Genomic DNA, 20012 nt, shown 5'->3' with positions numbered 1-20012 from the left:
AAACCAAGCGACGAGTTTATCAAAAAATAATTTGGGGTGTGTCATTGCTTCATCATAATCCTTATCCAATGAGTGCACCCATATCCGACAAACCATGCCTTCATTAGTTATTTTCTACTCATTTATAGCTAAAAGGGCAAGTCAACCAAACATTTGAGTCATAGAACGAGATAAATGTCGATGTATTGTACTCAACCTTGTCAAATCCCAACTATATATAATAAAAAATGATTGCTTATTGGAGAGAAACTAGTTTAGGTCATCAGTTAATCAACCGTAGGGCTTAATTTCAAGGCTTAAAAAAGATGAAAAATTTAAAACTGAGAAATTGGATGAATCAATTACGGAATATTAACTAGTAAAAAGTATAAGTTCAATGGTCAAATAATTTTTACATTGTTGACATTTATTTGTAAAGAAAATGTTAAGTACATTGATAGCTTTATATCTTCAATAAAACTTTTTTTTTTAAATGTTTATGTCATGGTCGAGAAATACAATGGTATTGAATATTAAAGAAAAAAAGATACCATCCGTCAAGAAACAATTTTTTTTCTCAAGAGGTGTTTGATATTTTAATTAAAGAAAAATTCTTAATTCCCTTAGATTTTATTGTTTTTAAATTGATATTTTACATTTAAATTTTTTATAACTAGTTTTTAACTTTATTTCTGCAAATAATTCATTCGGTTAAGTTGGGATTAAGAAGATAATATATCAATAATTAATTTAACTTAAATTGTAATTATTTATTTGATTGTTTTTATCAATCACTTTTATAAACATTCAAACATATTAAAATTTAAAATGTCAAATATAAATTTTCAATTATTTTCAGTTTATTTTAATTATGCTTTAATGTCTGAAAATCTGTAGTTATAACAATGAATGGCTGAAATTTAAGATAAATAAATAATTAAAAAATTTATATTAATAATTTGACTCTAATTTAAGAATTAATTAAAAAATTAAAATTTTAGGTTTCTATTAAAAAAAGATAAAGCTTAGAAAAGTTGAATACTCATTTTTTTTTTAATATTGAACATTAATTTTTTCCTTTAATCAATAAACAATTATAGTCCTTGCGTTTGATTTACTCGTCAATATATGTAAGCACAAGGTTTGAGAGAAGCACTCTTTATGCAGCTCATAAAGAATTGACCCAAAAAAGTAAGAAAATAAAAGAAGGGATATTACCACAAACCAAAATCATTTAATATTCCACCAAACAAGGGACTACGGAGCACGACCCAACAACAACTGCAAGTCAAGCAACAACTATTTGATTCAGTGGATTTTATTTTTTTAAAATTTAAACCCTCGTATATATGTCAATATTGTTAGTCTACTTTTTTTTTTTACATATATATAAATTTAAGTGGAGAATTTTTAAATAATACCAGTTGAAATTTGAGATAAAATTCTACGTATAAAAAGACACACAATCTAGAGTTACATGTTAAAAAGCTCGCAGTCCTTTTAAACATTAGAAAATATAATCTTATTAAATTAATATCAATTTTTAGAAGGCAGTCAATACTTGTTCCTTGCACATGATACTAAATATAAGTATATGCTTGGTTTAAACTTTAAACGCTTGACAATGTAAAACATTGGTTTACAATTGCAAAGGTCTTTTTCGTGATGTTTTGGCATTTAAATTTTGCTTCTAATTATAATGGAAAGATGCATTCAAACTGGCAAGTCATAAAGGAGGGTTAATAAAATATAGGAGGATGGTGCTTTGATGTTGGCTTTAACGCCTACTGAACAACCAACTCTGTGCATGCCATTGGCAGTCTCAACCATCCGTTTATGATTTGTCACGAGCTATCCGTTTGTTCTTAGTTTTACCTTCCAACAACTGTAAAATGTAACATATTGTAGCAGAAACTTATGGTCTCCAAACACCAAACCCGCAATTGGTGTTTGGAGACCATAAGTTTCTGCTTTCAATTTCCATTTACTCTATAACACAGTCCATGTGATGTGCATGCTGTCTTATTTCACTCTTCACACTATACTTTTTAAGTCAAACACTTCTAATTATAAGACTTGAACAATAATCTTTCGTTGATAAACGTGTTTTTAAGAATGTGTTAAGGACAATTTTCTAATAAAGGCCATAAAGCATTAAGAGTAAGTGGACAAAAATTTCGTAGTCTCTCACAAGGCGAGTAATCTCATATGGTCCCTTAATTCTGTCAACTTCGATCATCTCAGCCACCCCACTCTCTCTCTCTCTCTCTCTCTCTCTCTCTCTCTCTAAAATTTTTCTAAGGGGACCAGGCAGAGGGAGGAAAACATGGGTTTCCATAAGGTGCGTGGTCGGTCTACTTGCTTTTGTTCATTTTGCTTTTTAGTGCAAGAAGAGTGACTCCAGATCACTAAGTGAAATTAATAAACTAGTAATGCCAATTAGATGATGAAAACAGAAGTTAATGTTTCCTTTTTCTTCTGCAAAGGTTGTTCATATGGTTACCGCTTGTACTTGTAGTAGAATGGCATTTTTTATGTATTGATAGTTAAACTTATGACTTAAACTTGGATCTTAATTTATATAATAATTAAATCCCTTCTTTTTTGCCTGTTTCAAGAAAAAATATTGGATCGTTGTAATCTATTGTAAAATATAATAATTGATAACTATCGCCTGCCACAGACTCACAATAGGATTCCATAAGTTTAATATTACATAACCTATGATATATGATGCTTGTAATGAGTACAGTTGCTTAAACTTAATGCGATTTTAAGAAAATAAAAGAGTTACTTCTTTGTCATCAGTTATAACTTTTAACTTGATAAATAAATATTTAATTCAACAAGTGGAATTCATTAAATGACTATTGACCAAATAATAGACGTTTGTTCCAACAATAAATGTACAATATTTATAAAAGATCAAGAACGATATAGTTTACCATGTATCAACCTCATAGTTAATTAGGAAGATATTGGATTCAAATTTTGATTTTTTTTTTCATTTTTTGCATTGGCTTAAGATGTCACAACAAATGTATTCAAGAATAAGAATGTTCAACTTCAATATATCATGTAAAGGATGTAGGAAAGGGAAAGATGAGATTGAAGAAAAAAATATAATAAATAATGTGATAAAAAAAAAAAAGAATAAAATACTATTATATCGTCTAAGCATACCAGAGGATAGGTTGAATCTACCTCACAGAGAGTATTGTGATACACTTTCCTTAAATTTTAGGCATTAGGATTATTTTTATGAGCATCATAGAGTTATATTAATAGTAATACTATTCTATTAATATGTAATGCAATGATAACATATATTTATTGAAATTATTGTTATATTATAATATTCATATACAATATTTAATTTTTATTAATTAAAAATTATAATAATATATGAAAAAAAATTAATAGTTATACAAAAACAAGTGGACGGACTTTTGGAATTGGGGTTAGGCTCTATTATTATGGACCAAAGCGTAGAGCCGCACGATTTCTTTTCACGAAAAGAGTCCCAAAGCGAATCAAATCATTTTATTTTTTTCTAATCCCAAAGTGGCACAATCAAATCAGTTGTCAATTTATAAACTGAACCAATTTTCAGCAAACAAATAATTCGTCGTAAAAAAACTTTTCATTAGATTATGATTATGAAATTCATCATTTTAATTTTTTAAAATAAATCTACTTATAAAAATATTTTTAAGTGCCTTGTGTTAATAGTTCAAACAAAATTATAATTAATATATTTTATCAACTAAATATATATCTTTCAGATGTTTATACTGTAGAAAGTTCAACAATCCAAACACAACTTTAGAGAGGTAAATGGAAATTGACAATAAAATAAAACGCTAATTTGTTTTTGGTATCCCCACGCCCAGTGTCTTATAGATTTATAATCTGTATAATAGTAAACCTTTTTAATGATTGTGACCAACAATGTCTAAGCTATATATTGATACCTAAAGGCAATATAGAATAGGTTTAAGTTTTAATGCTAGAAGACCTAAAGCTTTAACTAAGTCCAGAGTATATAATTTTAGGATAATGTATAAATTTTTTTATCATTTTGAAAATAATTAATAATAACAAAGTAATGCCACAGTTACTATATTATTTAAAGTTACATAAGTAAGTGTGTTTATTAAATTTTAAAGTTTTTAAAAATAATTCAATATCTAATTCTAAAGTGTCTTAATTTAATTTATGTAATAAAAAGACTTGTGATAAATTAACCCCATATTTAGATCAACGGCAAAAACCATCATACTTGAGAAACGCTACGTTTAATAGTGCTAGAATTTGCGTACATTTAGTTAATATTAATATAATATATTAATTCAAATACATGCAAAATTTAGTGTAAGCCAGGCCATCAATGTTCGACAAATCACAAATCTATTTTTATCTTTAGGGTTATCTAACCCATCCTCTCTTTTGTAAATAATTATAGCTACATTCAAAATATTATAATAAAAGTTATATTAAAAAAGTTTAACATTGTTTTTGTATAAATTATTGATATACATGCATTAAAAACCGTGATTATGATGGGCCAATGGCAATCATAAGACCCTCATGTAACAAATAATAAATGAACTTAAAGATGAACTTGTTAACAAAATATCAAACTATATTTTGAATAAAATAGTGAATAAACCATTGTAACTAGGAGGTGACCTAGACTGAAGCCATTTTCAATTGCTATTGAAATTAGATTCGAATCATGTCTAATTAACACGGGAATTGGTGTCCATTTTTATTAATTAATAAACGTATTATTAATCCATTAGTTAATATCAACAGTAACCATTTTTTTAAGCTTTAAAAAGCTGAGTTGCATACTTTCAACTTATTTGTTTAAGTGAAAAAAATAAACTGAAATTCTAGTTGTTGCGATATCTATAGAGATCTAGATGCATTGAAATTTAAGAAATCATGGTTTGGGAGTGTTTTTTATTTTCTTGGTCAGCATGGCTTGGGAGTTTGTAAAGTTATAAAGTGGGTAACCTAGGGCCATTTTGTTTTTGTGGGTCTTGTTTTTTTTGTCCAAATAGATTGAGGACTGAACTGATATAAATGGGTCTTATGGGCTAACGTAGTACGTCCAGAATATAGCCAATAAAGAGTTTAAGAGGGAGGCTTGTGGACCAATAAAAAGCAGAGAGGCAACAACCCTATGTTGGGCTTCTCCATAGTACATTAAGCTTCTACCGAAACATCATTTTAAAAGAACTACATTAAACTACACAAATCTGGATAAATATCTATTTTAATCTTTAAAATTAATTAATTAAACTTAGTTCTTCACATTATAAAATATAAATTTCGAAACTAAAATTTTAAATTTAAATTTCTTTTTATTGTTATTTTAAATGAAAATTAATATAAATTTTATTTTATAAAATTAAAATTAAAGTAAATTTTTTGTAAAACAGATAAAATAAATTATTCTACCCAAAATAAAATAAAATAAATGACGTTTATAATTTAAAAAATTAAAATGGTGTTTGTAAATGAAAGGGATATAGAATCAATTGTTTATATTGAAATATGGAGTTGGAATTCCTGGAAGACGTGGATCTATACCTTACAAATCATTGGTTGCTTTCTCATCCAAAAACTGAAAACAGAGATAAGAGGATAAGGCCACGTGGCAAAAACCCAATTCCTCTTCTTGCCACTCCCCGTTACCCACACAACACAAAAACTCAGTTTTCTTTCTCCCATTCAAACGCCATGGCATCTCCAACACTAATAACACCATCATCCACACCCAAATCGCTCTCACCCATCAAACCCAAACCCACCATTGTCGCCACTCTCACTCCACCCGCCGCCACCGCCACCACCCACCCACGCCGCCGTGAATTCTTCTCCATCACGGCCTCTCTTCTCTCCGCCACGTGGCTGCTTCCCTTGACTCCTGCACTCGCAGCTTCAGACGAAGAGTATGTAAAGGAGACAGAGGAAGTGATCAACAAGGTGAGGTCAACCATATCAATGGACAAGAATGATCCTAATGTGGCAACTGCAGTTGCTGACTTGAGAGAAAGCTCAAACTCATGGGTGGCAAAGTATAGGAGAGAAAAAGCGCTTTTGGGAAGGGTTTCCTTCAGGGACATGTATTCAGCACTGAATGCTGTGTCGGGTCACTACATTAGTTTTGGACCAACTGCTCCTATTCCTGCAAAACGAAAGGCAAGGATCTTGGAGGAAATGGACACTGCCGAGAAGGCTCTTCAAAGGGGTAGATGAGGAATTTTATTTTTCTTTTCAGTTACATTCTTTTTTTTCTCCCACCCTTGTTTGTCAAGTGCTTGGTTTTTGTATCATTGTATGCAAAAAAATCTCTAATTAATTACAGGTAAGAGGCTCACTTTCTCTGTTAGTTCAGAGAGGATAAATATGCTGTCATAGAGTAAGAGAGAATGGAGGCATTTTCTATAGTGAATCCAACCATTCACAATTATGCTTATAATTAATTGTCTTTTCATGAGCCTATAGATTTTATTATCTGATTTCCTTTTAATTGGACTGCAGTTATATATTCTTCAGTTCTATAAAACGTTACAAGTACACACGTTTATATATTCATCTTTTGTTTTAATTATTTCATTGTAGTCGATTTCATCTTACTTCCTACATGTTTATGTTCTGCTTTTGTCGAAGTGAGGATGTGTTCTTTAACCATGTGTCACATGTAATTTAAGTAGGTTTTGGGATGGAAATAAGTAGTTAATAATAAAAAAAAAAAGATAATTATTATATTGTGGTTATAAAAATATGATAAATATTTTTTTTAATAAATTTTTATAATTATTAACTACTTATTTTCAGTTATAAGGATTGAAGTTCTTTCAAAACTGTTAACTTAGGTATAGCATTGGACAAGTTTTTGCCTTGATAATTGTCACTATTTTTGGTGAACTTGAATGTTTAATAGCAGAGTTGATTTTAATGTAATCTTGTATATATCTCCTTCATACTTTTAATGTTGCCAGGGGATTTTTGCTAATTCGTTATCGATGTGAGACTGCATCATTGATTTCAATATTAAACGTTGCTTCTGTTCTGTTCCCAAAATTGTAGATATCTTGGAGTGAAAATTTTAATTAAATCTTTTTTCAATAAACTTTTTAATTACATAATAAATTTAACTAAAAAATTATTAAAATAAATTAAAATTTATTTTGATAAAGTATCCTAAAAATTTTATAGGAATAAGTAAATGTTAATGAAAGGCAAATGTGCACGAGTTCTTCAAAACACTCCTTAGAAAGAAAAAATATACAGGACCTTATTGTTTTAGAAGTGATAATTTTAAAATTTTAATAAAAATGTAAAATATTTCTTATACAATATTTACTGAAAAAAAATCTAATTATTATAAATTGTCTAACATTTTTAAATTAAAAAAATTAACGGGTTTGATGAAAAGAGTATATGGCCTGTTTTAATTTTTATGATCAACTTTCCCTCACCCAAACAACAAAATAGGTCATATAAAGTCTTCATGACCGGGAGCCCGGCATATGGTTACTTAATTTTTTTACTTCTTATCTTCTTTTTTTAGTCAAATCATGTTTATTTTCTTTTACATTCACATTGTTCCAACCCAATATTTTTCATCAATTCAATCCAGCCCAAATTGAAAAATGAACCAAAAGGATAGACACAAGAATCAGAAATGGAAATGATAGGTTTTCTAACTCTTGCCACAAACCAATTTTAGATCTAACCTTATAAATTTATCATTCCAAGACCAAGTTTCTGCTCCCTAGATCATTTCATAGCTTGCTTCACCTTTTCTCCACTTCTCTACAAATTATTAAGGCAAGCTAAATCCATATACACAGGTCATAATCTTTTGAATTTATTTATAATTTTCCATATTCATGTGGTACTGTACTCTTGTAAGTATCCAACCAGGCTCGAAGGTAGCAAATAAAACATAATTACTGGATCAAATCCTTCAAACTGAAAGATAGTTGCAGCCATTGCTTAGAGCCCACGGTTCACCCAACACTCATTCATTTTTATCTAATCGAGAAAGAAACTTGTGTGGCCCTTTTTTCTGACTACACACCATAGTTTTTTTTTTTATGGATTTAAATTGGCTAGTGTTTTTAATAAAATGTTCAATCTAAATTGTAAATGTAAATTCATTAAATACAAATTATTGGATTGAGTCTTTAGTCGGTAGATGATCCAATTCCTTTAAAACAAAAATTCATTTTTTTATACTGTTGAATCAGGATACGACATCAACCATTCCACCATTGACTGGTGGTACCCAAATCCTACTTTTTATTGTCATTTTTAAAATTAAAATGCAAGATAGCGTTTCAACTATGATTTTGATTAATGACACATCATTGTTCAAATTGACTCCGTATACAAGATTTCCCCATGAGGACTTAAATTACATTACTCAACATAGTCAAGTACAGAAAGTTCAGTTACCCAATATTTGAATTCAAGTTAAAGATGAATTACTAAAATTTAAACTAGATAATTTTTTCTAATTAACTTAAAGTCTTAAAGAGCGTCATTCTATCCCTTTTTTTTTTATCTGCCTTTAAACATATCATTAATTACTAATCAGGTGTTCCATGATATACGCTAACTAAACTATAAGACCCATACCCGTGAAATAAAAACCAATACGACCCATAACAGCGTTGTGCTAACGCAAAAGTGAGGTACTTGCTTATACGGCTGCACAACCCAGCCCATTGTCGCACCCGTAATTAAGGTTACGTTGTTTTCGAAGTCACAAGACAGCAAGTCCATGGCTACACGTTGGATCCAAACTCCATACTCAACTTGTTAGCTACGTGTTAGGCCACTCTAATGACAAAACCACTAGTGTCTACATAACGAGTGCTTTCTTATAATAAGAAAACCAGCATAATTTACTAAGTACAATTGAATCAAGCCAGGTGGGTTATTCCATCAAATGTGGTCTTGACAATCAATTGCACTAGTTTTCAAAACGAGTGATTTTACATATTTTTGTTTGAGAGTGGGAGTAGGAGTAAAAGAAAATAAGGGGTACTTTTTTATGAATAATTTTCAAATAAGATAATAAATTATCATAAATATAGTGTATGTTTGAAAATGAATCATATTTAAAATTCTTAATTTGATAAAAAAAAGTCGAGTATTAATTTTCAAAAACAACCTGAATCAAGCATGTATTCGATGTCATATTCTTTTAATTGTTTGTGTTTATACTTGTGACAATGTCAACTAAATCATTAAACTAATGAATTAGTTAATTACAAACAATGATCTCTCGTTGATAAGTAAGCATTTTAAAAAATAAATATTTATTTCTTAGTTATAAGTTTTTGAACTATTCAGAGAGAATTCTTGTAGTGAATTTAATATAGTTTGTCAAGAAGATGATGGAATAAACAATAAAGAGATAAAAACTGGCAAAGAAAAATTATAAGTGAGATGTGAAAAAGAAAGTGATCAACAAAGTAAAAAATAAAAGTTATATAGGCTAAAATGTACAGATAAGTGAAAGTTAAAGGCTAGTGTTTGATCGATTTAGTCAGGAGAAAACTTATAAATTGTTGTACACTTGCTAGTTAAGTTAATTCCTGTTTGCATTCTTCCAATTTTAAGTTCTAATTTGACTAGAAAATAAGTCATGTTTAGAAATTTTAGGTCCATAAGAAAATTTTACGTTTAAACTTTAATCTAATATGATTCATTATTTTTACTGTATTCTTATTATTTTTTTATATTTTTCAAGATATAAAATTATTTATCATCAAATAACTTAAACATTTTACTCTCGATACATAATATGACTGATAGATTCAATTTATCTTACAGCATAATTGATTTTAATAGGATTAAAATAACTTTAATTTTGAAAAAATTCTTTTAGTGATGACAATAGTTACATGTATTGATAAATAAGTAATGCACGCGTTTCAGAAAAGAATTTAGTTTATCGTTTAACATAATCCAATCCTTATGGTAGGGTATTTTTTTTCCTAGTACTTTTTAATACTTATTTTAGAAAAAAATTCAAGGCAATATTAAAATCCTCGCCAAGATAACATGGGTAAATTAGATATTGATAATTTAAATAAAAATTATCACAATTTAATATATATAAAAAATTAAATTATAAGTGAATTTTATCGTGAATATGAAACTTTTTAAGGAACTTTGAGTGATTAGAACCTTAAATACCAAGCCTATAGACGACATAAAAAGACTTAAAAAGAAACCTATTAATAATTAAGTTTCAACATTTGCAATAATCGTTGTTGATGACAGCTCTGGAGAACCACTTTTTGGAGTATCAAAAGCATTGTGCAAAAAATTAGGTCCAAATACAATTTCAGTTTTTATTGATATGGTTTGGATTTAGAAACTCTTGGACTGTTTAAAACAATCGAGTTTGACTTTGACCTTTGGAATAGATTTTTCAGCAGTGGGGAATAAAGAAAGAAAATATTAAAGCTATGATAAAAAGATGAGACTTTATATATTTCAACTAGTTCTATCAAACCGAAATGTTTGGAGATTGGAAAGTCAAAAGAAAATAAAGTGTTGGCCTGAAATGTTAATAATTTTTTGGCCCTTTTCAATGGGTGAGATGTTACGTTATACTAAGATTATAAAACCATGCTACCGAATTACCGCCGAAGAACATGGACACACTTAATTTATAGTGAAACATTAGTACTATGTACGAACTAGATTTATGCTCGATCCAATTCCCTGCCAAGTCCAACACCATGGGCAGGTGCAAATTTATGAAGATATATCAATTTTCGCTGACTTATCTACTAACAGACATCGTGGCCTTGTCAGAAAGACCTAAGCTTCGATTTTTAAATGTCTCCTATGATCATGTGAGAATTGTGATCTACTTAAAGAATAACTATAAAAATCAACAATTTAACACATCTTTAATACATGGCCCAAACAGAGTGTTGTTGAAGTGTGAATCATGAATCAGAGCTTGGGATATAGCTGCACACTCGACACTAAAATTAATAATTAGAAGTAAGATTATAATTTTAACATTAGGTAGGGGGGGTAAGGGGAAGGAGGAGCAGGGCAACACGTTTATGATATTGAGTGAGTCCCATAATAAATTACCTAACACACATCTAAAGCAGATCTAACCAAAAGTGAAAGCTTGACCAAATTAACGGGACAGCCGGCTTATAAAATTCCATCTTCCCCAATCAATATGCAGTACGACCCATTCCCTTGATTGCGTCCATTTTGAAATTTTTATCCATAAAACGTGCTTCCCAAGTTCAGATAAGTTTTGCATATATTAAATCAATCTTTACTAAACATTTACCTGTTAATCGATATATTTTGTCTTCCAAAAATTTATTAGATAACTAACTGCTTACTTTCTTAAACCATTTGCCATGAATCCCTTAAAAATCTCTTTAGAATTAAATGTTTTTTATTCTTCAAAATTTACTAAATTTTAGTTTCTATATTTATAAAAATTATTAATTTTTACCTCTTAATTAATGATGATGTGACTAACTTGAATATTGTACGTTTTATTGTGTCACGTGTCAATTATTTGTAAAGTCACACTAGTAAGATGACTTAAAACTAATAATTTAAGAAAAAATAAAATGAAAGAAAAATTAATTTTTTAAAATTAAAATCAGAATTTAACATATTTTAAAGATATATATATATATATAAGTCATATTTTTTTAATATGATTTTTCTAATTCATGTAATATTATGTTTTTTTTAATAAAAATTTATTATATATAACTTATCATGATATTGCACAGTTTAGGGAAAATGGTTCTGGATATTTATGTAATCCATATTGTAATCAACCTTCATCTCAGGCAAACTAGCTGGGTTGGGGCTTCATCCAATGATTTGAATATAAACACAATATTGCAGATAAACTTCAGGTCACCATATTCTTAAAAAAATGGGATAATTATGTTTCTTTGCCAGAATATTCCACCACAGTTTGTTCGCTACATTAGCGTATCAGTATTTTTAATGCATTTAACATTGACATCTAACTATATATTTGCTCATCTTACCTAAGCAATTAATAATATATTTTCGTCCATATATATAGTGAGTGTTTGCAAGTCATCCCCACTACTAATATTGGCACTTAACTTTTGGAGCTTGACTTCCAAACGATAGCCTGATCTTCATTTAATGGTTATCTGATGCAACATGTCATATAAGTACGTGGGAGCATTATAACCCTTGTTTAAATATATTTGATGCAATCGGACAAAGGGTGCTTGATGCATGTAATGCTCTATATCCATTTCATAATCATTCCTCATCCATCTACAACTAATTAGGCTCCTATTTGTTATTCAATTATCCCAAAAATGACCAATCACAAAGTTTCATGAGGTAGGAACAGTGAGTATCCTGAATGTGTAAAAATTGTACATACTTAGGTCGAAATTATCCAATAGAGTCACAGTTGTCAGAGATTGCCTACTACGTACTAACACGATTCGCTAGTTTGGAGGATGATTCCGATGGCAGAAATGGAGGACCGTAGAAGAACAAGATTTGCTAAAGGAGATTATAGTTTTTTGTGGGTTGAAGAAAATGAATGAACCATGAGAAGGGCTGGAGAATAAGATTGAAGAGAGTAGCTATCCTTTTGAAAAGGTTAGGGATTCTTATTGGATGACGACGGAGGAAACATTACTTTAAAAAGAAAGCAAATAATAAAAAAATATTTCTTTTTTAATGATTTTGATAAATTAAATAACTGATTTCAAGGTATATTACATTTTAATATAATAAATATATAATTTTAATAAAATTTTATTTTTTTGACATTTGAAAACAAACTTAAAATTTAATGTTATTTTTTATATATTTTTTAAAAAATAAATATAATTAACAAGTATACTTTTCTCCTAACATTAATTTATCAAGAATGTATCTAGATTCACATCATTTTGCAAATTTGCATTAAACTAAAAGAAAAAAGAAAAACCTACCGTACTTTTGCCAAATTTATTACTTTCTTTAGTGAATTCTTTTTATTAAACTCTTAACACTTAAAATGTTTTTAAATTATTCTAGACGATTGTAATTTAATTTCAACTAAAATCAAAATACACTCAATAATAATGATAAAAATTTACCTAAGAAAGTATTTTCGTTTGTTTTTCTTAATGTCTGATTTTTATTTTTTTCATTTTAAATTTGAGTTCTAATTCTGTATTCAAATTTTAAGTTTAAGAACAATTAAGAACTTAGACAGAGATTTTAAGTTTCAGTAATTTATACGTCTTAAATATTTTAATTATTTCAGAGTTACTAAATTTTGAATATAAGATTTTATCATCTTAATATATTTTTTTAATTCAATTAACTTTGATTTAGTTGTGATTTATATTTTAAATTTTTTATGACACGTGCTTGTACTCTAAATTTAGATTTTTATTTCAAGTTATGTATTTTTTTTGTTGTTTGAATTTCTGTCTTTTTTTTAGCTTTTTTTATTGCTAAATATTTATTTGTAATATATTGATTTGATTTTTTTAATAAAAAAATTGAGCCATTCATTTTTCTAAGATCTGATTATGACATCATACTAAAATTTGTAGTTTGACCGTTTTAATTTGTTGATAATTCAGTGATTAACGTATAATTTTAATTGTGTAAAATGAAAATTCAATTTTTGTTATGTTACAAACAGGCTCTTGATCGATATGCTACTATCTCAAGAATCGCGTTGCCTATCACCCTAACCAAACATTTACATGAGGTGACATAATTGGAATATAAGTATACAGAAAATAATATATAAAATATGTAGATAGTAAAAATTGACTACAAGTGTGTTATGATTATTATTTGCTACTTTTATTGAGGGATATATCTTTGACTTTGAAGGGGGAAAGACTTTTGCTTTTTAGCCTATGTTATTTAATTATACATTTTTTCCCTTTTTTTTTTATGTCAACTATATATTTTTTTTCCTTTAAAACGTGGAAAACCTACAATTAAAAATTAAAAAATGACACCACAGTTGCATGTAACACATTTGCTCCCCGTTTTGTCAGGCCCACTTAGCATTATTGCGTGCTTACTGAATCCCACACCCTTCATTTGGTTTTACTTCTTCTTTCACATTACTAGTAAGTAGTAACCCATGCAAGGTATTTTATTTTATATATATATATATATATATATATATATATATATATAAAATAAAATAATTTAAAATATTAATATTTTAAATTAATTCTATAATTATAAATAGTACATATAAAAATTTAATAAAACTACAATAATTTTAAATATAATTTATTTTAAAAAACAAAAATAATATATTAAAAATTATGAATTTTATACAAATAAATACATTTGAAAATAAGTAAATCTTTATGTAATAAAATAATAATAAAAATTTTATAAGTATGAAAATATAGAGTTATGAAAAATATGAAAGTTTATATAAAATAAAAAAAAAAGTTAAGTATCAACCCTTATCTCTATATTTTAAAATAAATTTATTAATAAATAAACAAAAATAAAATCATTATATATATAAAAAAGAATCCAATTGATAAATATCTTTATACAATTTTAATATTAAAAAAATACACATAATAAATTGTGAGAGAAAATAATTTTATTGAGTATTTCATTTTTAGATAAAATTTTCTTAGGTTTATTAGAGATGTATTAAAAATTTTAAATAAATTTTTTCGATCATGACTCATCATAAAATCTTCTTACATTAGTGTAAATCTAAAAAATTTTATACTTGATCTAAACCTTTTATTTAACTTACATCTAACTATTTCTGTGACCCAATTATATTTAAGTTAAATAAAAAATTTAGATCGAGTGTAAGAATTTTTAGACCTATATTAATACGAGAAGATCTTACTTTGTTAAAATAATATAATTTAGTTAATTTTTAATTTTCAAATTAAATTATAATTTTTTAAGAATATGCCAAAAAAAAACCAATATTAAAAGTTAAGTTAGTGAAATGAAATCTTTATTAATTTATTTATATTCCTTTTATATCAGGGTATCCGAATTTTTAAGAAATTCATATTCCATTTCATCCTCATTTCAACACTTTTTAAAAATTATTGTAAAAAATCTTTCATTCTTTTCCTAAGGTAAGATATGGTTAAGGTATTTATCTGCTGTTTATGGCTGATTGGCTTTTTTGCTTCTGCAGATTATCAATCCCTTGTCTTGTGTGGGTACTACTTGTTTTAATATTCTAATTTATTTCCACTCAGAAGCCAAATAACATAAGTTTATCTCGCCTATACATAATAAACCAAAATCACATTTAACTTTAATTAGGAGAAAAAAATATAATTAATTCTTTAAATTTACATGCCAACACGAATGCAAGACTATATACACTTCGTTTGGACGATGGAATAAAATAAAAGTAAAATTAGAGTAAAAAATATATGTTATTTAAATGAGTAAATATAAAAGAGAAAGAAGTAAAAAATTGTGTTTACTTGTTTAATTGAGTGAAATAAATAAATAAATAAACTGTATGAGAAATATTGTTATCATAATAAGATATTATTTTAATAAAAAATCAAATATTTTAATATAACATTTCTCTTAATACTTTTGTTTAGATTTTTCAATTTTATATTATTTTAAAATTTGTTTAATATTAAAATAAAATAAATTTCATCTCCTCTTTATACAGTTTATTTCACGGATGAAAGGAGAAAATAAAATAAAAAATTGTGAGCACCTATCCTTTTTATTCATTCATGAAAAAACAAAACTTGCAAAGAAAAATTAGAAAAAAATATTTTTTTCCCTCAAAATCACTTTATCCAAACAATCTCATAATATCCATCCTTTCAAACGAGCGTCATGCTTTGTACGTATCCAAACTTGGCCTTTCTTACTCTACAAGCTCGTCATCTTCTCCCTTTCCGTTAATTTATGTTTAGGAAATAAGCTTTGAATTAAAAAAAAAAGAGTGGAGATTTCTTATAAATATTTTTAATATTATTTAAAATAAAATAATAAATTAATTTAAATTTAACATCTTAATTAATTATTTATTTTTATCAACATTATATAATTCCCTTAATTTAAAAATAATTAGCCTACGTTTTAATAAATTTGTAGAAAAATATAAACAAAAATTAATCAAATAAAGTAAATTTATTAAGATACATAAAAGTAATTTCATACATAATAAGTAATTGAGTTTAATTTTAGTACAGTGTTAATAAAAAAATTTATACTATTAACCAATTAAAATATATCGTTGATATAAATTTTTAAGAACGATATAATTTTTATAAGAAAATATAATATAATTAATAGCCTAAGACATCAAATTATATACTATTAAGGAATATTTCACCATGCAAATAAATTTTAATGATGAAAAAATATTTTAAAATATAAAATTTTTTAAAATAAATTCAAAAAGTGAAGAGTATAACTTTTTTAACTTAGTCTAAAAAAATATAATAAATAAAGATCGTGAAAGTGATAAAAAAATACATTGAGGGAAAAAAAAAGAAAAGAAAGACAAGTGTGGATTAAAAGTAAAGTAAAACTAATAAAGTAATACTTTATTTTATTAAATAAGGTTTAATTAAGTAAAAAATCAAGTTAAAATATCAAAAAATAAAAATTTAATTAAGTTATATATATGGAATAAGATCTTCTTACACTGATATTTTAAAAATTCTTATATCAAATATGAACTTTTTATTTAGTTTATATATAACAGGTTATAATTTATTATTACACTTATCATTAGATGTAAATTAAATGAAAAGTTCAGATTAAGTGTAAGAGTTTTTAAACGTATACTGGTATAAGAAGTTCCTTTCTTTGTATATATATATACTCATTGAATTGACTTAAAACTAATTTTTTAGAAATATTTAAATATATACAGAAAATATGGAAGAAATGATTGATTTTGTGGTGTATAAGGTATCATTTTTCCATTTTGGAGCACATGGTAGAACTGAATTTGATTTGTCAATATCATTCGGGCCTTTTTATGTCGACCATATATATAAACAGGCAAAGGATCATAGCTAGCTTCGTTCTATTGCCAGCAGTGAATGCCATGGATGCATGAGAGGGCATTCGTTGTATTGTAGGCCATCTTCACCACGTTTCTAGTCTTGTCCTTCCAACCCTCATTTAAATTAATCATCTTCGTCATGTAAACTCAACATTCACAATATCAACGTCAATAATATCATCCAATTACCACTAACCAATTTCAAACTAGGTTTCTCACTTTACAAGTATCAAACTAATTATTAAATTTAAACACTTATATTAAATATAAAAGTAATATACTTTATAAAATTATTATCAAATAAACTAATTTTATATAAAATCAACTTATTAAGTACTTTATTATATTACTTAATATGTTTTTAAAATATAAATAAATATTAAGTTTTGATTAATATACCTATAAATATCTAAATTATATAAAATTTAATACACACACATATATATATATATATATATATATATATATATATATATATATATATATAATGGGATAGGATTTTCTTATACCAGTGTAAATATAAAAACTCTTACACTTAATCTGAACATTTCATTTAACTTAAATCTAACGGGTTATAATTTATTACTTCACTGACTATTAGATTTAAGTTAAATGAAAGACTCAGATTAAATGTAAGAATTTTTAGACTTACACTAGTATAAGAAAATAATTTCTCATATATAATAGAAGATAATTTAATAGATAAATTAACTCATTTTAAGAAGAATGATAAGATTATGGGGCAGAATATTACACTCAGTTTTCTCTTTCATTTTCTTTTGTATTTTTGCTTCTCTCTTCTTGAGATTGTTGTTTTGTCCTGTATATCACTCAAATAACCTAACAGAAAAACGTATAGTTAATGGGTAACTTATACAAATATAAAATTGCACAAACATGATAGAAATCAATTTAAAATTAAATGCAACCATCATCTCCCTCTCTTGTTGAAAGATAAATGCTGCTAAGCTTTTTAGATCTTCGAAGGCATAATATAATTTAGGTTCGAAAATTTTTATAGAAAAATAATAATTTTTTTATAAGTTAAAAATAATTTATATTTTTCTATTTTTTAAGAAATTTTAAAATATTCTATCATTTATTTATTATTTAAATTTGAAGAGATAACTTACATTTAATTTATAAAAAAATATTTATTTTTATATTAATTTTTTTATAAAAATTTATCCAGAAATTCACTCAAATTAAACTTTAATGGTCCATAATAATTTGGCAAAACATAGATAAAACATCATTTACATTAGCACGAACTAAGATGAGCATATGTGGGCGTCTTCCTCAAATTTTATCGATGAGTAATTAATTGTTTTACATGCGCACGATTGTTAAGGTGTTTCGTTCACTAATCACTGTAACAAGACGCCGCAAGAAGCAACAATATGCACTGTCAAAAGAGTTCCATCGTAAGATTATAAACAATTAAAAACTAATGTTATACGTGATGTTATATATATATATTCTTTATTTTTTACTTTGTTTATATATTTTTTAAATGTAAATAACAAATTTTAGGCTTTTTTAGTAGTATAAGAATCATTATTCTTATTAAAACATGTTATTATTTTAATACCGTTTAACGGTACAAATTATTTGAATTCATAAGAAATGAGTTCTTATGTTATTTTTTAACTAGCGAGGGGAGTTCTCACGTGAAATTAATATTTGTTTAAACATAATTACAGTCAAGTTAATAAGAAATTTCCAAAATCAGCGTTGCCTCTATATGTAGGAATAATGGAAAAAGAGATAGGGATTTAAACATTGTTTGAACTTTATACAATATATTTGAATGTTTTTCACTATCAGTACGGTGCTAACAACTTATTTTGTAGGTCTCCTAAACTTTTAATTAACTGTTTACAATTCGTTTGTTAAATATGATACGATATAAAAATTAAATAAAGATATAACATGATAAGAGAGTAATAATTTTTTATTTTATAAAAGTGTAGGCCAACTCACTTTCGACTCTAATCTTAACTCATATTTTGTTTATGTATTAGGGATTAGGGTTAGAATAAGTCCAATATGTATGAGACTTAAAAAAACTGGAAGTGCATGTAGAATGAATTGTGTGAGGAAGCTTATGAACTTGAGGCCAAATTAACACATCTATCAAAAATAATTTTTCCATAAATTTGATAATCTATTTTAACACTTTACAACTTTCAACCTATAAAAACTATCCATACCAATTTGTAAAAAAATATTTTGAAATGTCACATTCTTTTTAACTGAATTTTTTTCTTTATTATAATTTATTCATGAAACTTGTTGAAAAGTCACTTTTAATTAAAATCTTATTATGACCATGATATGATATGAAAAAAAAATCATCAAAATACCAATTTCAACTCAAAATCAAGGCCATAAAATCTATTAGTTCAACATCATATTTTTCAAAAAAAAAAAAAAGAAGCAAATGTCAATTCCAATTTATCTTTCAAAACAAAAAAAAAATCTAAAATGAACCTTAATTAAGGTAATATATATTTCGAGCAATTTTATGATATTTTCTTTCCTTTCATTCTTTTTGAGCAAAAATAAAACTTTTGTAATTTAAAAAATTTTCGGTTCTTCCAAACAGCTTTTTGAATTATTATGTCTAGTTATCTTAATTTATCGTAGAGTCAATACATAATTTAGTTTTTTTAATAAATTATATTAAAATAAATTTAAAAATTAAAATTTTCAAATTAAAAATTATGTTTACACCACATTTTTTCTATTTAACTATTTATTAAAATGTTCAGTCAAAACTTATCTATGATATCTATGACAATTCACACCATAAAGACACTCTTTGGCCTTGGAATTCCTGTTGGGGTCAAATTCTTTGTTAAGGATAGAAACACTTAAGATAACATGTGAATTGTAACAAAATTTCAGCCAAAATCAGACAGAAAATCAAGGAGTGATTGCTCAAACA

General features: G+C 26.4%; 1 protein-coding gene across 1 annotated transcript; it reads left to right on the top strand.

The window, feature by feature from the left end:
- Positions 1-5568: 5568 nt before the first annotated feature.
- LOC113855367 (photosystem II repair protein PSB27-H1, chloroplastic) lies at positions 5569-6340 on the top strand. Its single transcript, XM_027486988.1, has one exon. The coding sequence runs from the start codon at positions 5731-5733 to the stop codon at positions 6247-6249; it is 519 nt and encodes a 172-aa protein (XP_027342789.1). The 5' UTR covers positions 5569-5730; the 3' UTR covers positions 6250-6340.
- The last annotated feature ends 13672 nt before the right edge of the window (positions 6341-20012 follow it).

Source organism: Abrus precatorius, unplaced genomic scaffold (genome assembly GCF_003935025.1).
Source record: "Abrus precatorius isolate BTA unplaced genomic scaffold, Abrus_2018 Scaffold11, whole genome shotgun sequence".
NCBI classification, from domain to species: domain Eukaryota; kingdom Viridiplantae; phylum Streptophyta; class Magnoliopsida; order Fabales; family Fabaceae; genus Abrus; species Abrus precatorius.
The sequence above is the reverse complement of the archived record's forward strand: the minus strand, read 5'-3'. Positions and strand labels throughout refer to the sequence as shown.